Raw genomic sequence first — 26,381 nt, forward strand, 5'->3', positions numbered from 1 at the left:
AAGAGAGAGAAAGGAGAAGGGTAAGGCATACAGATGTAAAATAAGAAAGATGGTGTGATAAAGAAGAAGACACGGAGGAAGAAAGAAGCACGGTGGGAAAGCTGAAATAAAACATAAAAAAGGAACACGATACGAAAGGAAGAAATCATCATTTGCAGATCAAGTGTTAGATCCTAGTGCAGCCATCGTCAACTGGCCTGCATACTAGTTCGGAGCGCCGCGCCGAGACGCTGGCTGAGGAGGTAGTAGTGTGCAGCGTGTCGAGCCAAGCCAACGCATCCCATCACAGAAGCCAACTTTCTGACCATAATTTACAATGTCTTCTTCGATTGTGTTCTACACGAGCATTGACACCTAACGTAAACTAGTTAGTGAGGGAAAAGCGAATTCAAAAATCCAGGAAAACCAATGCTAATGATCAGCGAAAATAATTTTTATCATTTGTTATTTGCATTGTAATAAGATAATTTAGGCCTACTTCAGTCTTGTAACAGAAACGAAATATGTATGACTTGAGGCTTTCACGGCGTTTGATGTAGAATAACTCTTCTCGGGTTCTCAGCCAGGTGAGTTGGAGATTAGCTTCCAAGCTTTCGACGGCTAGCTCTGCCATCTTCTTCAGGGACGAAGATGGCAAAGCTAGCCGTCGAAAGCTTGGAAGCTAATCTCCAACTCACCTGGCTGAGAACCCGAGAAGAGTTATTCTTCCTCAGAAACGAAATATGTTTCATATGTTATACAAAATAACAAATAATTGGTTTTGTGATATATAGTGTAAGATAAAAAATGAATAATTAATTTTATTTTATTGACGACACTTAAACAAAGGAATAGGATGACAGGATTTAAATATTAGTAATGGATTCGATTTGTTTATTATTTTGTAACAGTGAAAATGCGTTATAGATCTGTAAGTTCTCAATTACTTTAATATGAAAAAAAAAAAAAAAACTATTTGCTTTCAAAACCGCTGCAATACATAACGAAAAAGTACAACTTGTTTGTTGTCTCAAACTAAAAAGTGATTTAAAAATCCAGGAAAACCAATGCTGACGAACAGCGAAAATAAATTTTATAATTTGTTATTTACATTGTACTAAAATAATTTAAGCCTTGTAACAGAAACGATAATATGTTTCATATGTTATATAAAATAACAAATAATTGGTTTTGTGATATATAGTGTCAGATGAAAAATGGATGATTTATTTTATTTTATTGACGATACTTGAGCAAAGGAATAGGATGACATGATTTAAATATTACTAATGGATTCGATTTGTTTCATATTTCGTAATAGAGAAAATTCATTAGGCCTATAGGTCTGTAAGTTCTCAATTACTTTAATATAAAAAACTATTTACTTTCAAAACCGATACAATACATAACGGAAAAATACAACTTGTTTCTTGTCTTAAACTGAAAAGTGGTTTACTTATTACACAGTTCCTCTTAAAATAAATTAAGTACATGCTTCTTCCGTGTTTATTATAATTATTAGAGACTGATTAAAAGGGTTGAACACGTGAACAGACGCCACTGCCATCACCTAGTTCCTTCCCCCCACCTCCTGCTGCACAGTTGATGTCTAAGGGATAGAACTGAGCAGCGAGCAAACTGTGCCTGCACCATAGTGCACTGAGATGACGACTCCTGCCCTAGTGGGTCAGATGCGATCTCCTACCAACGCTTCATAGGACGTCCCAACTCGTGGAGCATACGACAGGATTAGGTATTAGATATACATGAATTAATTAATTAATGGGTGATGGATGAATAAACAAACGGATGTATACACAGGGAGCAGGGTGGACGGATACATACATACATACATACATACATACATACATACATACATACATACATAACATACATACATACATACATGCATGCATAGATGAAGCCACCGGAGTGGTTCAGCCGGTTAAGGCGCTTGCCTGCCGACCTGAAGTTGCGCTCGGGCGCGGGTTCGATCCCCGCTTGGGCTGATTACCTGGTTAGGTTTTTTCCGAGGTTTTCCCCAACCGTAAGGTGAATGCCAGGTAATCTATGGCGAATCCTCGGCCTCATCTCGCCAAATACCATCTCGCTATCACGAATCTCATCGACGCTAAATAACCTCGTAGTTGATACAGCGTCGTTAAATAACCAAGTAAAAAAATGGATAAATGAATGGATAGATTGGTAGGTAAGACAATGAAAACATTGACGGAGAGGTAGAGCAGGCATTCTCTGGAATAACAACTTAACGTACTGCACGTTAAGTTGTTTTTCAGTTTCCAGCATATATCGAATCCTTAATAACACATAGTTTTTTTACTTGGTTATTTAACGACTCCGTATCAACTACAAGGTTATTCAGCGTTGATGAGATTGGTAGCGAGATGAGGCCGAGGATTCGCCATAGATTACCTGACATTTGCCTTAAGGTTGGGAAAGCCTCGGAAAAAACCCAACCAGGTAATCAGCCTAAGCGGGAATCGAACCCACGCCTGAGCGCAACTCCGGATCGGTAGGAAAGCCTTAGCCGACTGAGTCACGCCTGTGGCTAATAACACATAATACATACATGCATACATACATACATGCATACATACATCCATACGTAGGTACGTAGAGTACATTCAGTAAGTAAATAGATACATACATGGATTGAAGAATGGCTGGATTGGTGGATAAGACAATGAAAACTGTCTCAATTGGAGAATAGACGGACTGGCTGATATGCAGATATATATATATATATATATATATATATATATATATATATATATACTCATTATATAAAAGGTGTAAGGAGTGTAAGTGCCATCCTTTTCACAGTCGTCTGAGATGGTCTACAGGATCAAACAATGTCCACACAACATGGGGTCAAAACTTGATAGTTTTCCCAGAAAAAAAAAAATATATTATTTTGTTATTTTATTTACGTTATACTGCTTATATCGTTAGTAAAATTACGAAAATAATTACATCGGTAGATATATCTAGCAAAGAGTTAATATTACTTTAAATAAATATTTGTGTGTTCTATTACGTTTCGTGAAATTAAATAAAAATGCATGCTTAAATTTGTTAATATTCTGGCGTGAGAGACGTGGCAACGTTCAGCAGGCAATACTCTGCATGAACGTAAGTACGAGTCAGCTGAGTTCAAGCTCCCTGTTCATAGCTCTATTGCCGAGCAGAGTATTCGATAAACAACTTACAATGCCATTCACAGTTCAGGAATATCATATGTTATTAATTTATGGAGAAAGTCGTCGTAATTCAAGTGAGGCAAGAAGGATGTACCGTCAACGTTTTCCCCAAAGAAGGTTACCTAATCGGCGAATTTTTGTAGCAGTTTCTCAACGATTATTAGAAACTAGAAGTCTCTTACCCCGTTTCGACAATCACAAACCAGGAGTTTGTTTTAAAATGATACTGTTTTACGGAAGCGGGAAGATTAAAATGCTGCATTATAAAAAAGTTCGTGCGATTTTGTGCAGAAAACCATTATCGTTTATTTTTAGACGTACAATTAAAAATTAAGCAATATTATTACATAAAATGTAAATTTACCATGATGTTCTATTAATGAGATTGAAAGTCTGTATTTGCTGCTCGTTTTATGTAAGCAATAGTATTGTCATGGTCCGCTCCTGCATTAGAACAGAACATCTGTTTTGTACCTGTATGTCTGCACCCGCTTGAGCTGTACTATGTACTTCTAAACCCCCTCCTCCTCGCTTGAGCTGTATTGTGTACTTCCAAACTCCACCTCGTCGCTTAAGCTGTACTGTGTACTTCTAAACTCCCTCCTCCCCATCCAGCAACGTTGTAAAACGTCTATTATTGTAAACTTTAACAATTAGTTAAATATTGCAATTAGAAAAAAATTGTAAGGACATGTTTTCTTCCTTATGACATGAATAATCATCAGTTAAAATAATGGCACTTATACCCCTTACAGCCTGTATGTATATCCATATATATACATATTTACTTATTCAACTAATTATATACTTATCTGTTTACTTACTTTCTTATTATTTGATTGATTGATTGATTGATTGATTGCATAGCGGGTACTTTCGTAGATCGAACTGGTACTTATTCCAGTCATGTATCTCGGATAGTTATGAAGCTTCGCTATCATGGAATTATTGTTAGTAATTGGAATGTATTCACAAAGTGTATGATTATGCCTCGTGACGAGAATATTGTACGAAATGGAAATATAAAAATTGGAAATTTATCTTTTGAAGAGGTGGAGAAGTTCAAATACCTGGGAGCAACAGTAACAAAATATAAATGATACTAGGGAGGAAATTAAACACAGAATAAATATGAGAAATGCCTGTTATTATTCGGTTGAGAAGCTTTTATCATCCAGTCTGCTGTCGAAAAATCTGAAAGTTAGAATTTATAAAACAGTTATATTACCGGTTGTTCTGTATGGTTGTGAAACTAGGACTCTCACTTTGAGAGAGGAACAGAGCTTAAGGGTGTTTGAGATTAAGATGCTTAGGAAAATATTTGGGGCTAAGAGGGATGAAATTACAGGAAAATGGAGAAAGTTGCACAACACAGAACTGCACGCATTGTATTCTCCACCTGACACAATTCGGAACATTAAATCCAGACGTTTGAGGTGGGCAGGGCATGTAGCACGTATGGGCGAATCCAAAAATGCATATAGAGTGTTAGTTGGGAGACCGGAGGGAAAAAGACCTTTAGGGAGGCCGAGACGTAGATGGGAAGATAATATTAAAATGGATTTGAGGGAAGTGGGATGTGATGATAGAGAATGGATTAATCTTGCCCAGGATAGGGACCAATAGCGGGTTTATGTGAGGGCGGCAATGAACCTCTGGGTTCCTTAAAACCCAGTAAGTAAGTGGACTGTATTCTGTGGCATTTATCTGCTGGATTGAATTGTATCGTGTTGATGAAATTAGCTTACTTTGCTCCCAGGGAACAGTTCGCCAGATAACCCGGTTGTTAAGACAACTGTGTGTACAAGTGTTTTCCAGATATTTCTACTGAGCTATGGAAGCAATTTTTTCAGTATTATGTCTGCACATTTCGACACAGGTCAATAACTGAATTATGGGGACGCAGAGTTCGTGATATTGAGGCTGTGTAGAGTTCCAGATATTTATACATTTTGTATTACGATCAGACGTATGGGTTACTCAATCTTTCTCAAATAAGAAGTAGGACAAATTCCCATTGTCAATAGAGTAGTAAATAATCGTTGTCATTAAATGATACAATTTTTTATATTTTGAAATCGACTTAATTATTACTTCTAATTTTAGGAAATGTAATGAGAAAGTAGAGCAATGCTGAAAAAAATGGATTTCGCTAGTTTTGCTGAAATATAATCCGTGTTATCGAAAAGTATTTTCGTAATAATCCTAGCTCAGCGGTAAGGGACTGGTCTCCTGATCTGAAGTTGAGCGCGGGTTTTGTCTTGGGTTCAAATCTCGCTTGGCATAATTATTTGCTTTGATTTGTTCAGAGTTTTTTCCAACTGTCAGACGTATGCTAGGTAATTCATGGCTACATGTCGTGGAAATATAATCTTGATATAAACATGTTCACTAATACTTGGCAATGTAGACGTTTATACAGAAAAATAAAGAGAGGAGTATATAATGATAATAAATGATTTTAAAAAATTCGGTTTGTTCTTTACATGTGCAGAAATTTGATCTGAAAAAATGTAGCTTTTGGTTCTGAAAAGAAATTTTGTAATGTTACATTTGTTCGGATGAAATTTGTGCACATTTCAAGGACGAAACTAAAATTCTCTCAATAATTTGTTATCGTAATACACTGGTCTCTTTAAGTTGAGTGAGCATATTGGGAATTAAATCAGTACCTTTTCCAAAACACTCTATGAAATGTTTCATATAAAACAATTTTCATTTCGTAAAGAAACAAAAGAAAGTTTTTCAATCATTTATTATCATAATACACTGCTCTCTTAAATTGACTGAGCATATTGGGAATTAAATCAATGATTTTTGCAAAACACGCTATGAAATGTTTAATATAAAACAATTTTCATTTCGTAAAGAAACAAAAGGAAGTTTTTCAATCATTTATTATCATAATACACTGCTCTCTTACATTGACTGAGCATAATGGGAATTAAATCAATGATTTTTCCAAAACACGCTATGAAATATTTAATATAAAACAATTTTCATTTCGTAAAGGAAACAAAAGAAAGTTTTTCAATCATTTATTATCATAATACACTGCTCTCTTAAATTGACTGAGCATATTGGGAATTAAATCAATGATTTTTGCAAAACACGCTATGAAATGTTTAATATAAAACAATTTTCATTTCGTAAAGAAACAAAAGGAAGTTTTTCAATCATTTATTATCATAATACACTGCTCTCTTACATTGACTGAGCATATTGGGAATTAAATCAATGATTTTTCCAAAACACGCTATGAAATGTTTAATATAAAACAATTTTCATTTCGTAAAGAAACAAAAGAAAGTTTTTCAATCATTTATTATCATAATACACTGCTCTCTTAAATTGACTGAGCATATTGGGAATTAAATCAATGATTTTTGCAAAACACGCTATGAAATGTTTAATATAAAACAATTTTCATTTCGTAAAGAAACAAAAGGAAGTTTTTCAATCATTTATTATCATAATACACTGCTCTCTTAAATTGACTGAGCATATTGGGAATTAAATCAATGATTTTTGCAAAACACGCTATGAAATGTTTAATATAAAACAATTTTCATTTCGTAAAGAAACAAAAGGAAGTTTTTCAATCATTTATTATCATAATACACTGCTCTCTTAAATTAACTGAGCATATTGGGAATTAAATCAATGATTTTTGCAAAACACGCTATGAAATGTTTAATATAAAACAATTTTCATTTCGTAAAGAAACAAAAGGAAGTTTTTCAATCATTCATTATCATAATACACTGCTCTCTTAAATTGACTGAGCATATTGGGAATTAAATCAATGATTTTTGCAAAACACGCTATGAAATGTTTAATATGAAACAATTTTCATTTCGTAAAGAAACAAAAGAAAGTTTTTCAATCATTTATTATCATAATACACTGCTCTCTTAAATTGACTGAGCATATTGGGAATTAAATCAATAATTGTTGCAAAACACGCTATGAAATGTTTAATATAAAACAGTTCTCATTCCGAAAAGGAAGCAAAAACGAGCAAAGGTGTATTAAACTTTCCTGTTTGAAATATCTGTTTCAAAGAATAACCCCCAGAAATTAATGAAATTACTTACGGTTAAATAAAGCTTTCTTTCTTCGTCTATAATTGAATACTCCTCGCGGAATAAGGATCTAAGGCACATTTTCCCTATCGAAATATAGTCTACCCTTATTGCGGGGAATATTCAATTGAAGCGTTGGGCCGAATAACGGTCTATGTTACACTTTTTCAAAATCGAGTTTTTAATGGAATAATCCTCTGTAAGATAGTCTTACACAGCTATCACAAAAATTGTTTTTAAATATCTGTATCAGAGACCTTCTTCACGAGTTACAACCATGAATTTCTTGATTGGAACAACGGTCTATGTCACTAGTCACTTCTAGCATATCCAGTTGTTTACATCGTATCGGAAGGTATTGCACGGGAGTTTGTTCTCTTTACGAGTATTGGGTACTTGAACTCTGTGTACTATCAGTTTTCGGTTGATCGTTTACGTAAAATGGACGACTGCAAGACAGTGACGATTTCTACGGTAGATATTGACCGGCTAAATAAATCTAAAAAAAAATCCAGACAAATTAATATTAATAAGTGGAAAGATGTGCCACAAAAGTCGCTGAGAGATAGTGGTCTTGAGTATACAACAAGGAAGACGAAGTCGTAAGTTAGTGCGAAAGATCCCCCAAGTAATGTAAATTCCTGTCTATTATTTTTGCAGTATTTTATCGATTGTATTTTAATTCACACTTTACCTAATGTTAGTTGGTCTATGTTGTGTTTTGCCATTATAGTTTATCTGAGAATTTTATCCAGGTACTTCGTTTCAGGAACAGATTTCTGGAAATTCTTTTACGGAGATGTGCTCACAACTTGCTCTTGATGTCGGAAAGGAGCTGTTTAAAATGTGTTACTCTTTTACAGTCAGCATTTAAAATCTGTGATTGTTATTGTCTTCATTATTAATAAAATTTATACTTAACAGATAAGCCACCTGGTGGGATGGATACTGAATATTCGGGACAGGGGTTCAAATTCCAACCCCCAACAATTTCTCAACTGTAATATTTAATTTTCTTTATTCAATTGTTATTGTTATAACTTTCATTAATTTAATGATGTCCCTACATCTGAATACTGCAGTTGTTTTCTAATAACAGTGTTATTATTTTATCAATATTGTATCTTTATTCATAATATGACATTGAGGTAACTTTAATAAATTACATGGTGTTAATTCATATTAATATATAACATTTAAAAGTAAATGTCATAATCATTTTTTTTTTCATAATTTAACCTTTTTATTGATTTTGTATATTTCTTAAAATTATGATTGTATAAAACTATTTATTGTCTGTATTCCCCAGTAGCATTTCCGTGGAGTTAAAAATGTTACAAACATGTATGATGTGTAATACGACGTGTAATTCGCTTACATACTTACAAATGGCCTTTAAGGAACCCGCAGGTTCATTGCCGCCCTCACATAAGCCCACCATCTGTCCCTATCCTGTGCAAAATTAATCCAGTCTTTGTATTCCATTGCTGTGGTCGTGCCAGAGAATCAGTCCCATTCCGAGACTTGTTGTATGGATTCGTAACAAGCTGTTTTTTTTTTTTTTTTACGGTGATGGGTTGTTAGCCTTCGCCCAACCCCCAAGCTGCAGGACCACCCCTCATCGGCTGTCCACGACTGCTTATTCAATATATTCGCAGTTACCCTCCATATCTGGAGGCCGTCTCCTCTATCCGCAACCTGAGGACGCGCCATGCCGTGGTGATAGGGACCCACAATACATGGATACTTCGCTTAGTATACAAAACATATTGATGGAAAACGGTTTATGTTGCCCGTCCGATAGTAAATTTATGAGCGGAGTTACGATGTAACATTTTTGTTCCTCGTGCAGAATTAGCAGATTGTAACATAGACCGTTATTCGATCCAACGCTTCAATTGAATTATTGTTAATCCAGTTATTATTAAGTTATTATTATTATTATTATTATTATTATTATTATTATTATTATTATTATTATTATTATTATTAAGAGAGGATGACGTTTAATGTAAGTTTCTCTGTGTTTCAGAGCAACACTACGCAGCAGCTGATTCCAACAGTTCCACCCCCACCAAGTCCTTCGTCCCATGCAAAGTGTGTGGAGACAAGGCGTCTGGCTATCACTACGGGGTCACTTCTTGCGAGGGATGCAAGGTACGTCAGGCCGCCGTCCCTCAACCTGTATCTTCTGTAAATTATTGTATTTACTGCTAATCGAGTTTCCATGCAAGGGAATTAATATTAAATGATATGGTGAAGTGAAATAATGACATTTTCTCTGAAAATTATAATTTTTTTGTTTTTACTCTTAAAAATACAGGGTGTTTAAAAATACGGGGCATAATTTCAGGTATGTATTTCCCACATGTAGACAATCAAAATAGTTCATTACAACATGTGTCCGGAAATGCTTTATTTCCGAGTTATAGCCTTCACAACATTGAAATTCACCGGAACCATACCTCATGTTTTAGAAGACACTCCACTGATCAATCGTCAACACATTCACTTCTTGCATGATGGCGCTCCTGCACACTTAAGTCGTACGGCTCGCCGGTACTTGGATCGAAGGTTTCCTGATCGATGGATAGGTAGAGGTGGCCCAATTGCTTGGCCTCCACGCTCACCTGATCTGAACCCTCTCGATTTCTACTTGTGGGGCCATTTAAAATCATTGGTTTATTCGTCTCCGGTGCCTGATTTGGAATCCCTTCGGAATCGAATTGTGGCATGTTCTGAGGACATAGGCTACGCAATACTCCAGGAGTTTGGGATCGTGTTCGCAGGTCAATGAGACATCGGTGTGAGGTCTGTATTCAAGCAGGAGGTGGACATTTGGAACATCTTCTGTAATGACAACGACCTGCGGAAAGAAAAACTTTCCGGTGAATTTTCAATGTTGTGAAGGCCATAACTCGGAAATGAAGCATTTCCGGACACATGTTGTAATGAACTATTTTGATTGTCTACATGTGGGAAATACATACCTGAAATTATGCCCCGTATTTTTGAAACACCCTGTATATCGATGCTTAGATGTTCCTTACAAAATTCCAGAGACTTGCGCCCTTAGAATACAATAAAACCCCGATTATCTGCCACCCTATTAACCGATTGTCGGATTATCCGACATTTTTTCTAGCTCCTTTTGTTTTTTCTTTTTTTTTTTCTGCAGGGAAAAATTATGAAGTACTGTACGTTATGTTGCTGCGTAATTTTTCTACAGAGGGTTATTACTTATTACAAGCCTTTAACCTTACAAGTATCATAGTAAGGAATGCTTTGCTGTCGGCAACAAATATTCAGTCTGCTTGTAAAATAGTCACTATCTGCTTTCAAAGAAATTACCTCAAGATCTTCCACAAACCAGTGTATCATTCTTTCCTTATCCTTACTATTCGAGTGGCCGTATTGTAGCCTATAACTTCTATGCAAAATGTCTTCGACAGTTGCCAAAAGAAAACGTTGTGTTAATTACCGAAGAAAATTACAAATAAGGTAGGTGTCCCCGATATGGCCATGCTAAGGTTTGAGAATTTTTCTAGCCGCCATTTTGAAAAAATGTAAACTACTTTTTTCTTACTCGCTCTCAGTCTAATGGACTTTCTTAAAACAATTTCCTTTCCCCATAAAAATAGCTTTAATTGTCCAAAAAGTCACAAATTCCAAAAGTTTACCTAGTGGCCATATCAGGAACATGTGCACATGATATGGTCACCCTTGTTCCATGTTGTACAAATCGTGATTGTTTTCAGTTTGATAGCGCAGTTGTGCTAAAATTAAATAATTTTCGTGTAAAATGAATAAAAATGACACTCAATAATCTTTTTTATAATTCAAAAGTGTAGTCAAAACAGGTTTTTCCATAAAAAAAATAAGTTGTTTTTACTAAAATACAAAATTTTTGCGTAATCCCAGCTATAACGCATGTAAATTTGTCAGGTGAAAAAAATGAGAGTGAAATGAACTTGATATGGCCATGGTGCATTTGATATGGCCATAGGCTATCAGGAGCAGGTAACCTTTCACGAAAATCGTTTGATTATGAACAACTCGTAAAAGATACGCCATCAACTACAACACCAATCAACAGAACATTAAAAACTGAATGGAGTACGATGGTTTTCATGAAACAAGTCTTTGAAAAACATGCATAAAACAAAGGAGACATACCAGAGAAAAATAAGAAGAGGTCACATGAAAACCGCAAAACAGGCAACTGACGCCATATTGCTCAACCTGACTGAATGGAAAACGGTAAAGTAACATACCAGGATGCCCTTTCACTGGATGCTGCTGCAATTTAGCGGATTTTTTTGATTAACTAACTCACAATAGGTGGGTGGCCATATCAGGAACATGGCCATAACAGGAGCACCCACCTTAATTGAGACATTTGGGAAAGGAGAAACTGTATGCGATTTAATAAAAAAAAAAGTTAAAGTGCATAGAGTATGTAAATCTGAAACATGAGACTTCTACAATTCCTATCTTTCTGCAGACAGTCATCAACCATCAACTCTTTGCCCTCAAGAATCTGTCGTTGACAACCGAAATTTTAGTGAACTTCTCATCCACTACATAGCACGTCAAACACAAGACCACGAAGGAAATTACGAAATTGTAGGCCAAAGTATTGTGCAGTTAATTTATGAAAATATTTTATAGTATGGATTATCTGATTTTTCCGATTAACCGTTCAGTCCACCGCCTTTCTTTACCACGGATAGTAGAGGTTCTACTGTACTTGCTTGGCAGCCATTTTTAAAGGTTTGCGCGCTTTCAATCTTCTGCAGTGTCTGCTGTCAACTCCATTTTTCTCGGTTTCAATTGTTTGCAGTTTTGCCTATGTTCAAAACCTTTCTCCTGCCGCGAATTCTGAGCTACTTGCATAGTTTTCTTTAACGCGTCCCTCAATCTCTACTTTATGAAAAGGGTCATGGATATGTCAGTAGGATTTGAAAAGGATTTAAAAAAATATTTGTACAGTCGCGGCAATTTTTTTTTCGCAGGAAATTTTAGACAGAAGTAATGAGCACACTCATTATTGCCATCCCAATTATTGTTGAGTATAATAAAAATCTAAAAATTGTAAAACTTTAAAAATTGCGTAGTGTTAAAAATTTGTTCAGAAGTTTAAAAAGGTACTTTATTATGCCGTAAGGCAGGGTTTAAGCTAGAGAATAAATAATTGTCGTAAAAATGCACAAAAATGAAAAATTAAATTTGTGCAAAATGCGAAAGCCTTGTGCAATATTATAAATAGTTCTACAGACCGATAAAATTAATAAAGTATGCAGACTAATATTATAGCTATTTAAATATTAAGAATAGCCGCCAGTTGGTCTAGTGGCTAGAGCGCTGGGCTTATAATCCTGCGGACCCGGTTCGATCCTCGGCGTACTCCCGATCTATAATTTAGCCTGCGTTGGGCAAACCCGTGGCCCTGGTAAAGGCTGGTTCACAATAAACCTGGAATGGAAACGACAACGAGAACGAGAAAGGAAATATTGTTAAAATAAATGTATTTAAATGTAAGCATTCACAACAGTTAATTGTGAATGCTCACATTTAATAGTACATTATGCAACGAGCCTATAATGATAGTAATTAAGAAGCGAGTATGGATGTTTATGAAACGAGCGCAAGCGAGTTTCATAATTTTCATACGAGCTTCTTAATTACCATTATAGGCGAGTTTCATACGGCTTTTTATGCTCGACCATATTTCTAACTTGAAATTATTCAGAAGTATACATTTTATTTGTATCTGACAGAAGATCGGAAGTGACCTTGTTCATAGCTCACCGTGAATTGTGAGATATGCGCAGACGCGAAAGTATTGATTTTTTCCGAGGAACAATAATGTCATTGACCTTGTGTAATCCCGTTAAACTTGGTATAACCTTGATTATTGGATTCGACAATGAAAAACAGGATGACAAATTGAATTTATTTGAATATTATTTACAATTAACGCTAATTATTATAGTAACAGAACATAACCTTCTGCGACAGTATTGGATTTCCAGCCTCCGTGACTTTTCGCTAATGCTCTTTCGATTGCATATCCGAGAATAATCGATACTTGCGGTTTTATAACGGTACAAAGCTGACTTGTTATTGGCTGAACACCTGTAAGCTGAGTTGTCATTGGCTGAAAACACCTGTACTTTAATGAGTAGGTGTATTTTAATGACATGCATTAAAGGACTGCTACCAGGTGTGTAATTACTACATTTTGGCATGGTCGAGCATAAATACATTTGTTTTAACAATATTTCCGTTCTCGTTCTTGTTGTCGTTTCTGTTCCAGGTTTATTGTGAACCAGTCTTAACACAGGGTTCCTCTCCGAGAGCTCCGATTCCACTGTGATATCCCAACAAAGCTACATCATCATCTTATCTCATCGCGGGTGTAGCGTATGGCGCATCCTGGGCAACGAATATGTCGGTAAATTCGGGTACATAACAGGCTTCATATGGGTGAATGTCGAACAGTCAAGTATCCGTCATTACAAAAAGAAAAAATATTAACAATGATAGCAATAAAAACTTTGACAATGAAGGAAACCCAGGCAGAGTTTCAAACTCCTATTTTCTCCATCGTAAATGTCATTTCAATCAATGCCCGGAATCGAACACGAGTTAACGTAATGATAGCACTGACCTACCGGAGGGGCCAAGAATTGTTATACGAGAACGTGCCGCGGTGAACTGCAGATTCTCAGAAAGCGAAACTGGAAGAACCAGTATTGCGAAAGGAACCACAAGCATCTCCTCTATGCATATGAATTAGACAGAGTGCAAACCCCTCGAATGCTAACGAAACCACAGCTCTCTGCCAGGAACAGCGTTCGGGCGTTCCACGAAAGCGGCTTTCGTTACGAGAACACCTTTTTTCCTTCCATTAATCGCGGAACAAACAGTTGACATCACATTACGGTACTTGAACTGTAAATGTAACAGATGGCAGCACACATTGTGGCGATGACGGCGGCGGGGGACTCCCTGCGTTGCCAAGGTTACAGTTTGATTCCTCAAGCGTTTACAGATTCTCTGAGTGCTTAAGTGTAATGAATAACATACACCGCTCACTATTACATTATGGAATACGAGTTATTTCCACGTATTCTTTACATCTAGGTGGTATACTAGTGCCATTTACCTTAATTGTCTTTTTTAATTAATATTTTGTTACATCATTTTTTCTTATACTGCCTATCATTCAGAACTCGTGTTTCTTATTACCTGGGACCGGATTTTGATGACCTGAACACGAACCTTTGGTTATAAAAATGTTAATTCTATTGTGCATTTTTTCGTTATATTTTCATATTTTCTACTTTTGAAGTTTTTGGTCATTTTTTCAAGTTTTAAGTCATTTTTTGATCATTGTTTTCGCAGTTTACTTTCTTTTCTGGTCCTTCTCTTTATTTTTTGTTTTGTTCTTTTTTTTTCAAAATACTAAAGTAATTTAAATTATTGAATTATTTAAAATTTCTGTTTAATCTAACGAAATAAATGGAAGTTTGATCAGTGGCTTGACAATGTACAGTAGTGACAAGAAAAAAACCGAACCGACCCTTGTAGCTGATTTCAGAGCCTTGTTCACTCCAGAGCACGATAGACTGGTAACTAAGACTTTCGTGGTTCGAATCCTGCCTCGGAAGGAAACTTTTTTTTGTTCCTTATTCAAATTTATTCCTAATACTTTTCGATTGCAGCGATATTTTACTACTTAATTAACTTATTATTTCCAGAACAAGAATTTTACCAGCAATCGAAAAGTATTGGGAATAAATTTGAATAAGGAACAAAAAAAAAAAGTTTCCTTCCCAGACAGGATTCGAACCACGAAAGTATTAGTTACCAGTCTATCGTGCTCTGGAGTGAACAAGTCACTGAAATCAGCTACAAGGGTCGGTCCGGTTTTTTTTTGCCACTACTGTACATGTTAAGAGTCTGTGTCTTAGTTAATATATACTTATATAATACTAGACTTATTGTTGTCGCTGCAACCAATTCTCCTACAATAAATAATGTTAAATGTTCAATCTTATGACTTAGCAATTTAATATTAATATTTGTTAAAACATGTTAAATATAAATAATGTATAGAAGTTTTCACCTTTCACGGCATCATCAGATACAATTTCCTTCTACGATATCTAAATTACACAGTGGAATTTTTGTTTTATCTCATAGTAAACCATCAAATTGGAGTTATAATAATAAGTAATAGACACTAGCGCAACCAGAAATATGGTTTAAAGGAAGGTTATTTATAACCAGTGTCCTAGAGTAACATTAAAGCTGTATAGCTATATCCTTACGTGAAGCTAGGATGCTTTGAGAAGTATATACACGTCACCGAGATGTGATTGATTGGTTAGAGTGCTTGGAGCCCCCAGACACGCTCTGAATAAAAGTTACAGAACTTCGAACATTATCGAAAGTTGTTTAAAAATAAATGTTTCAAAGATCACACACTTTGCAGAATAATAGATACAGACACGTCAAGCTATTGAAAAGCTAGCTTCTTTCTCCCTTTCTTTCCCTTTCCTTTGTATTTGAGTGGACTTGAATTCCCTTAGCCCCCCCCCCTCCACCCGTGGATGCGCCATTGAATACTGGTTATTAATCAGAAAGTGTGTAAGAAACTACTCAATAATTGTTACTAACCAAAGAGTTCATTAAAATATAAAAAACAATATAATTATTACAGTATTAAAACACATATTAAAAGTCATGTTTCAGGATGCAGTGGCGTAGCATGAAATTTTGAGCAGGGGAAGCTAACTCAAGTTGTCTTTCATGCAATATGAGAAAACGTATTACAAAAATACAGTCTTAAAATAAATAGTAGTCAATTTCAAGTCCTCAGTCGAAGATTGGTTGGAACATCGTAAGTAACACCAGTAAGGCATGATCTCAAATGATACGCAGTAAAATATGATTTCACGGTTTACACATATCTCTAACAAATAGACACGTATACGTATAACATTAGCTCACTCCATGTCATACTTACAGAAATCACAATATTAACGGTCAATAGATACAGTATTAGTATCATTACGTAAGTATGCAAGCGAGTCGGTCATTTGTTTTTTAGATCACACTTTTGTTCTTAAGTCAGTCTTGATAATAGAACTGTCCTAAAAAATTCAAGTAAATTGGTGTCAGGAACTGTTATTTCGCTCATTATTATTTTATCAGCCACAATGCACACTAACACTTCAACTGAACACAACTGACGAAAAGGGATAACTCGGAAACTACTTATTTTAAATGTCAAAGCTGGCTTCTTGCTATCCTTGCGACCAGGATAGTTAAGTTAGAAAGGGATGGAAAATGTGGGGTGGGTTACACAGAAGAATGAGTATAAGAAACCAGTCTGCTTGGAAGCTGGTGTGTGCAGGCTTCTTGTTTACTGCTGCATCACAAATCATCCTGAGCTGCCGCATCACAATATTTAACGCGTAAATTTAAATTCTATTAAAATTAATAAATAATTTTCTCCATAAACTGCAGGTTTATTATGAGATTATTATTAACTGGGGAAGCTAAGCTTTTTAGCTTACACTGACGCTACGCCACTGTCAGGACGTGCGGTCTTATCTTCAGTGGCCATCTGTAATGAAATAATCTCTTGATATAATGTTACTCAAAATTTACAATGTTGAAATTGATTTGTATATTAAGTTTCAATTTGACCAGCGTAGTCATAATACACGCCACCATTGTTAATTTTAATACGTCGCATTCAGTCACTAACCCACACCGGCGTCGTACATCACCGAACATCAGCTGATTAGTCGTAAGTAAGTGTTCATTCTGAACTATGGCCGTTTTCAGTTTTATACACATTATTATACAGGGACATCATTTTATTTTTACTAACATTTTTAATATTAACCTGTCTATACCTTTAGAGAACCGGAAACACCGCTTGCTCCCCCCTCCAAGACTGGAGTTCGATGATACTGGCGTAAAACACAAATCACTCTAATAGGTATAGGATAGAAGAAAAGTAGTTCATCCATTTACGTAAACTAGGAAATATCGCGATTTTGAGTTTGATAATTTTCATTAGGTTTTTCTTTAATGAAAGTACAGTACTGTATTAAGAATAAGTGTTTTTACTGACAAGTGAGTTATCCATGCGAACGTATTCATTATGCGGTGTATATTAGACTGTCTACAGCACATTAGCGTACAATATAGAGAAATAAGTTAAATTGAAAAATAATCATAATATGAATATTTAAACACAATTTTGAAAATGGTGGCCGTTCATTTCGATGCAGGCTTCAGTTATTTTGTGCATATTATCGCACTATAGGCTATTGCATCTAATTCCAATTGCCAGTTTCGTCCTTCGTACTAGTAACTCATGTTGAAATAATTCTGTACCTACTCTACGTACTGTAAATTCAATCTTCACTTCTGCCCGACCCGAAAATATAAAATTACTCAGACATGCTATCTACTGTCCGTCCAAGTGGTTATGCCGCAGGATTGTAGAAAGGGAGGAAATCACGTGACAGTTAATTACTTAACGAGGCCCTTTTATGTAAGTTAAATTAAGCAGCTGTATAATATTACGTAAGAGAAATTAATGTTTTCAGAAAAGAGCTAAGACAGCCCAGCTTTTACAGAGGGGCGAGCAGAAGCAGGTGGGGGAAATCGGGATGCGACGTAGGCAAACGGACAGTACCTGTGCGAAAATATGATTCAATATTGAAAGCTCTTTCGTCACTGGAAAACGCGAACATATTTCTGGAACGTACTATACTCGGTAACTCAGTACTGCTTACTATCTGCGGTCTTGGCTCTGTGTGGAGTTGGAACTTCATTAGTAGAAGGGGTGGGAGGGAAGTACATTCAAAAACTCAGGTACAATAAAAATTGAAGTAAAAATAAAATGATGTCCCTGTACTTCATTTTCAACATTGTAAATTTTGAGTAACATTATATCGAGAGATTATTTCATTACAGGTGGCCACTGAAGATAGGACCGCACGTCCTGAAACATGTAGATGGTATAAACATGATTTTAATGTGTTTTAATACTGTAATAATTATATTGTTTTCATATTTTAATCAATTGAATGAAAACATTGTCGAATCAAGACTAGGTTTTAACATATCTGTTACAAGCATGTCTAAAGCAAAGAGTTCATAATTTAAATGAATCAATAACAACTATTAACTTTAGATAAAGCAAGTCAATAAAGATTATTATTAATCAGGAAGAGGAAAGAAATTTGTTGAGTCACTGGCTGAGAAGAAACTGCCTACTGAAGGATGCACTGGAAGGAATGGTAAACGGAAGAAGAGTTCGGGGTAGAGGAAGATACCAGATGATAGACGATATTAAGATATATGGGTCATATGAGGAGACAAAGAGGAAGACAGAAAATAGGAAAGACTGGAGAATGCTGGACTTGCAGTGAAAGACCTGCCCTTGAGCAGAAAACTATGAATGAATGAATCAGAAAGTTTATATAAACGAATTAATAATAGAGTAGAATCCCGTTTATCCGAACTAAAGGGGACGGGGACGTTTCGGATAACACATATTTTCGGATAAACCATGGATGCTGTCTTCGGTTGTGAAAGGAATATGGTACATTATTGATATCTGTGATAGTGTAAAGCAAAAAATGAACTTTATAACATATAAACTCTATATATGAAGGCCATTTCACACACAGTAATGAACGATTTTCTATTTCTCGCAAAGCTTACGAGCAGCTATATCACTCCACTATTTGACGAGCAGTAGGCCTATATCAGCTGGAGTAGTTTCATTCTTTTTTTGAGACATCACAGAAGTGAATGCACGCGGAATCAGTTGTCACTCGTCATTCAGCTAACTCGTTCCTTGGGGTAGGAGGTAGGTGGAAGAAAAGGTACGTAAACTAAGATTAACTTTCACTTGACGAGACCAACAGACACCCATCGGCTGCTGCGAACATAGAACACGTATACTAAGGGGATGGAAATCAGATTTTTCTACCTACTGCATTCCTTAAGGCAGCCGCGGCGAAAATGCGACTCACGAGCACATTGTGGCTCGCAAGGATAGCTGTGCATTTCTACCTCCCACAACTCCCACCCTCTCACTCACTGGAGTCAAACTCCGTTCCATTTGTACAGGGACATCACTTTATTTTTACCAACATTTTTAACATTAATCTGGCTATACTCGGAAACACTGTTGCCCCCTTCCATTACAGGAGTTTGATGTTACTAGTGCAATATGTAAACAAATCATTTTACTGGGTATAGGAGGAGAGAAAAGTAGTGTATCCATTTATGTTGTAGGGAAATACGATATTACGATTTTCAGTTTGATCATCACTCTTACGGAATTTATCAAAATACAGTAGAGTAGTAACATTTTTTTTTTCAAAAACTCAACTTTTAAGGCGGCTATGTTCGTTATGTAATGTCTACTTTATTTAGCATATTAATTATTGATGTTATCATACAATATAGAGATGCATTTAAATTGAGGGGGTCATAAGTAAAGGGCTGTAAGTGCACTTAAGTTACTTTTGAGAAAATGGTGTTTAAATATTTAAGCTTTCGTAAAATCGGTGAAATTTTTTATTTAAATTTTAATGTGTGATGCGATTAAAATATCCCTTTGCCACTAAAATTGTAGATACTTTTGCTTACACTGGATGCACTTAACTCATGTTATTACAAATGTCACTAGCATTCCTTTGCTTCTAGCCACCTCAATTCAAAAAGAGCTAATCTGAATTTTTAAACAAGTTGCTGGAAATGGTTGCCGTTCATTACAATGCAGGCTTCAATTCAGTACGCATATTATTAAAAACATTTTGAAGCATATTCTCTGAAATTGAATTTATCGTTTCTTGAATATAATTTTTTAGTACGATATTATTAATATAGGTTCTTTCTTCTATAGAAAAACGCAATCATATTTATGAAACACACTATACACTGCAGTGTTTACTTCACTGCTTGAAGACTTTGAATGCAACAGCGGCCGTAAGTTTGTGTGTCTGACGGGAGCAAGGACATTAGTGAAGGAGTGAGAGTGAAGTACATTCAGAAATGCAGGTACAATAAAAATGCAAGTAAAAATAAAATGATGTCCCTGTATTTGCCTCTGATCTGCGAGTGGCGTATCGTCACAGTGTCTCTCTCCAATACATGTACTGTACATCTACAAAAACGAAAGTTTCAAGTAGGATGGGAGGACGCATTTTTCTGCCAATGTGGTGAGAATACTCCAGTATTTTCCATGCTTACAGTCTCTTCCAAATATTGCTCCTCATAAATTGCATAATTACATTGAGATGCTGAACATTCTTAAACAAGAATTTTGTGGAACACAAATTTCATGATTTAAGAAATTTAGAGCATGACATATCTCTGTACGTCGACCCTTTTTCAACAGATGTACGAATGATGCGATTAGATCTTCAATTTGAACTCATAGATTTACAATGTGATGTTGCAATGAAAGCTAGATGTACGGACTTGACAGATGTTGAGCTTTTCAAATCTTTGTCAAAAAATAAGTATCCGAAGCTTCGTTCTTTCGCTTGCTCTGTTGAAGCCATGTTCGCTACAACTTACGTTTGTGAAAAATTATTTTCAATAATGAAAATAGTGAAAATCAAATGAAGACCACGACTGACAGACAAACACCTTCGTGATCAACTACGACTGGCAGTAAATGACTTAATTCCTGACTTTGAAACTCTGACGCAGAGACATTCTGAAGACAGTTAATTTCGTGTCGTGATTATGTGACCTATGTTTTCTTGTACATTTCTCTTTTCGTTGTACGTACGAAACATTAGTTTGTAGCCTTGTACTGTATAAAATTATATTTAAATGCTGGACGTAAGGGAAATGAAAATCCGTTACTAAGTCAGACAGTTGCTTCATTTCCCCTTCGGGTGTCCGCCTCCCTTCACAGGTGCTATGCTCGTTGCAGGTTACACAGTGGCTCGGCGCACGAACTCTTCTTCGCCACGGCTGCATTAAGGTATTCATCGACTCTAGAAATGTTAGATTTCGTCAAAATTTGGAAAATAATATTTTCGCCTTATCTAGAAGCTCTTTTCTTCTAGTTTTCAAAAATAAATAACTTGTACCCATTATCTCAATAATTTCATAATTATTTTGGAATTTATAGTATAAGCGCACTATACATTTTATAGATTGCCTTACGTCATCTTCAGTGTCTGTTTTCTCCTATTTCACATTTTGCTACATTTATTATCTTTCCGACGGACAAAACGTAGATTTGCAATTCGTCAAAAGACTTCATTGAGGTACTGAATTGAAGCTTAAACATGTAGCTATGTTGTAAACCAAATTATTATTTTCAGTCAATTATAATTACTTTATCCCATAAATATACAAATATATGTATACAGGGTGTTTCAAAAATACGGGGCATAATTTCAGTTATGTATTTCCCACATGTAGACAATCAAAATAGTTCATTACAACATGTGTCCGGAAATGCTTTATTTCCGAATTATGGCCTTCACAACATTGAAATTCACCGGAACGTTTTTCTTTCCGCAGGTCGTTGCCGTCAAAGGATACATTAAGAGGGCACTCTGACAGTTCATTCCGAGGCGAAGGTTACATTCAGTGTTGGATCGAAGGTTTCCTGATCGATGGATAGGTAGAGGTGGCCCAATTGCTTGGCCTCCACGCTCACCTGATCTGAACCCTCTCGATTTCTACTTGTGGGGCCATTTAAAATCATTGGTTTATTCGTCTCCGGTGCCTGATTTTGAATCCCTTCGGAATCGAATTGTGGCATGTTCTGAGGACATACGCAATACTCCTGGAGTTTGGGATCGTGTTCGCAGGTCAATGAGACATCGATGTGAGGTCTGTATTCTAGCAGGAGGTGGATATTTTGAACATCTTCTGTAATGACAACGACCTGCGGAAAGAAAAACGCTCCGGTGAATTTCAATGTTGTGAAGGCCATAACTCGGAAATGAAGCATTTCCGGACACATGTTGTAATGAACTATTTTGATTGTCTACATGTGGGAAATACATGCCTGAAATTATGCCCCGTATTTTTGAAACACCTTGTATATATTATTTTCTAAAGTGCTTATATAATGTGGCATATGTTTTGAATGGTTGAAGATAAATAAATAATTTTGGTATATAACATTATGTAGGGGATAATTTTCGCGAAAGAAGGTTTAACCTGGGTCAATTTGTAATGGAGTTAGGTCGGTCCAAAATTTGATCAATTAAAAAAAAAATTCTTTGTGGCCCCAAGTTCTATTTTCAAGTCTGAATTATATAAATTGCTTAGTCTACACCCAAGAATCATGTGACCAAAGTTTGAAAGACATGAAGAGGAAAATGTGGATTGTTCTCCTTAAAGGGGATTCACTCTATTTTATAGTCTTGCTGTGGGGTGAGAACAAGACGAAACTGTCTGTGGCATACATTGGTAGACCTTCGGGTCATAAGGCGCAGTTATGTTTTAGACGGTACTTTTTAAAGAAGAAAATGCGTGATGTGGCCCAAAAATAAGTAACAGCAGCTAATATGTATTTTAACTCCACCGTTTCAGTTGAGCCGGATTTGTGTTAAGCGAAGTTCGGTTAAGCCGAGTTTTACTGTAGTTATTAACTTTAGATGCAAAAAATCAATAATAGTTATTAATCAGAAAGTTTAGAGAAACCCGATCAATAACGGTTACTCAACAGACAGTTTAGAACATGGGGTCACGGATTTTCCCCATTAAAGACGGCCGTAGGCCGACATCTCTACTGTCATTAATGCCGATTATCTGTACAGGTACTGACTGAAGCTAGAATTAATACATTTTAGCCTATATGTGAGGGTATCAATAAAATTTTAAAGAGGAAGACTAAGGCTGGTATTCATAGTCGATACTTTCGATTAAAGTGTCCTTTGGAAGACGCAAAGTATCACTTTTCCGTTGCACAGTCGACACTTTGGTGCAAAGGAACACTTTGGATGAAAGTGTAGTTCCGACCACACTTTGAGCCGAAAGTGACACTTTGTAGAAAAATGGCGGACGTCTTGGAAGTTGTCGATTATTAGAACGTGCGGAAGAGATGGCACAATGTGGACAATGTACAAAAGCGCTACTTTAGAGATAGGCCTAAAGACAATCCCGTGGAATTTTATAATGCTATAGAATTTAAAAAAACGGTTCCAACCTGATAAAGAAACTTATTGAGATTGCTTATATTTTCGATGACTGGTTGACAAAAACGAATAATAGACGTTTCCCAGTGCCTCCAATAATACAGTTATTGACTGCGTTAAAATTCTATGCTAGAGATATGCACCATACATTAATATATAAGTATAATATTATAGTTCAGATATTTCTGTAGTAACATTCGTATATTTATAACCTCAATTCGATGAAGTGATATGTAGGTAGATATGCTTGTATAACCTATTTTATTACTGAAACGAATATTTTAACTTAAATAATATTAAACTAACTTCAATCTAATGTAGGCATAACTATCTTAAATTAGCATTGAGAGACATCACGTGCCTGCCTTCTAAGCAGATTCCATAATTATATTGGGTTTAAAATTATTTTGATTTTTGTTGACTACCTGTATTTTGAGGTGAGATTTATCTTGATGTTGATATAATCATTACTGTTTTGATACCGGTAATATATATTTTCACGCCGGTAAGCAATACATCTATTGTCTCTAGTTCATGTGCAGTCATAACCTCATCATGAAAAGAGATCTCATATTATTAGGCCTATTTTGTTATGCATTGTAGAAACATTTGGCATTCAAAATATTCCTGAAGAGCAGGCAATAATGGAAACGAGAGAGAGAAAATAGTAATAATAATAATAATAATAATAATAATAATAATAATAATAATAATAGCAGTAGTAATGTGTTTACTTCCATTCACTATTCACGAAAAAGACAAAAATGAAAATAATATCAATGAAGGGGAGATACGTATAAAACCTAATTTAACGATATAAATTTATATATATATATATATATATATATATATATATATACACATACACAAAACTTAACCTACTCAATCCAACTTAACCTAACTATATAAACTAATAGAAGATATGAACAAAATCTAACTGAACTATATAAATCAGTGGAACGGATACATACAAAATTAAACTTAGAGACATAAATCAATGAAAAAGATATGTACAGAACCTAATCTAACTATATAAATTAATGGATCAGTTATGTACTGTACAAAACCTAACCTAATTCCATCAGCAGTATCACTATTTAATAAAATGTTATATATCTGAACTGACTGAAATAATCTAAACTATCGTCAACAAAACTAGAGACTGAAATAAAACAACTTTAAATATATATTTTCTTTTTCGCTCGATCAATTAGGCTCCCAATTCAAATCACAACCATTGTAATTGGTAGGTTATACGTCATTAATTTGTTATTGTTTGTTCACTTGTTTTGAAAGGCATTGTGGGACTTCTGTTACCAACCAACTTGTAACTCTACACTTTGCTGGCGTAAAGTGACACTTTGTGAAGTGCACTTCTTCAATCGTCTATGAATACCACTAATATGAAAGAGCCACTTTCGTCAAAAGTGTCACTTTGCAAAGTGGAGATATAAAGTGTCGACTATGAATACCAGCCTAAGAAGGTAATACAACTAAAATACAATAACGCATTGGCTGTAGCTCGATTATTATTAATGGGAGTGAAACTTGGACGAGAAAGAAAAAAAGACATATCTAGGCAGTGATGTATTTCTAAACAAACAAAAAAAAAAAAAACTCCTGGCTCTGTGATTCGGTAGTAGCTGTCTTCGTCGTTGCCGTAGCCTTCATCATCATCATCATCATCACCGCAACCATCATCATTTCCGCAGGAATACTTTGATGACGCTTTCTTTTTGTCTACTACAGGGACATCATTTTATTTTTACTAACATTTTTAATATTAACCTGTCTATACCTTTAGAGAACCGGAAACACCGCTTGCTCCTCCCTCCAAGACTGGAGTTCGATGATACTGGCGTAAAACACAAATCACTCTACTAGGTATAGGATAGAAGAAAAGTAGTTCATCCATTTACGTAAACTAGGAAATATCGCGATTTTGAGTTTGATAATTTTCATTAGGTTTTTCTTTAATCAAAGTACAGTACTGTATTAAGAATAAGTGTTTTACTCACGAAGTGAGTTATCCATGCGAACGTATTCATTATGCAGTGTATACTGTCTACAGCAAATTAGCGTACAATATAGAGAAAGAAGTTAAATTGAAAAATAATCATGATATGAATATTTAAACACAATTTTGAAAATGGTGGCCGTTCATTTCGATACAGGCTTCAGTTCTTTTGTGCATATTATCACACTATAGACTATTGCATCTAATTCCAATTGCCAGTTTCGTTCTTCGTACTAGTAACTCATGTTGAAATAATTCTGTACCTACTCTACGTACTGTAAATTCAATCTTCACTTCTGCCCGACCCGAAAATATAAAATTATTCAGACATGCTATCTACTATCCGTCCAAGTGGTTATGCCGCAGGATTGTAGAAAGGGAGGAAATCACGTGACAGTTAATTACTTAACGAGGCCCTTTTATTTAAGTTAAATTAAACAGCTGTATAATATTACGTAAACGTCCAATTCCTGAGAGAAATTAATGTTTTCAGAAAAGAGCTAAGACAGCCCAGCTTTTACAGAGGGGCGAGCAGAAGCAGGTGGGGGAAATCGGGATGCGACGTAGGCAAACGGACGACAGTACCTGTGCGAAAATATGATTCAATATTGAAAGCTCTTTCGTCACTGGAAAACGAGAACATATTTATGGAACGTACTATACTCAGTAACTCAGTACTGCTTACTATCTGCGGTCTTGGTTCTGTGTGGAGTTGGAACTTCCTTAGTAGAAGGGGTGGGAGTGAAGTACATTCAAAAACTCAGGTATAATAAAAATTGAAGTAAAAATAAAGTGATGTCCCTGTAAATATCATGACTAGGGCCGTGACATCGGTATATTTGTAGACGATTCGTGAGCA

General features: G+C 35.6%; 1 protein-coding gene across 2 annotated transcripts in view; it reads left to right on the forward strand.

Annotated features, from left to right (window-relative positions):
• Positions 1-26,381, forward strand: part of Eip78C (Ecdysone-induced protein 78C) — a 684,862-nt gene that overhangs the window by 579,455 nt on the left and 79,026 nt on the right. For both annotated transcript variants that reach the window (XM_069830402.1, XM_069830401.1), the window contains one exon: positions 9,318-9,442. In XM_069830402.1, coding sequence (XP_069686503.1) covers positions 9,318-9,442 — 125 coding nt within the window. The remainder of the gene's footprint in view (positions 1-9,317; positions 9,443-26,381) is intronic.

This window comes from Periplaneta americana, chromosome 7, assembly GCF_040183065.1.
Source record: "Periplaneta americana isolate PAMFEO1 chromosome 7, P.americana_PAMFEO1_priV1, whole genome shotgun sequence".
Classification (NCBI taxonomy): Eukaryota; Metazoa; Arthropoda; class Insecta; order Blattodea; family Blattidae; genus Periplaneta; species Periplaneta americana.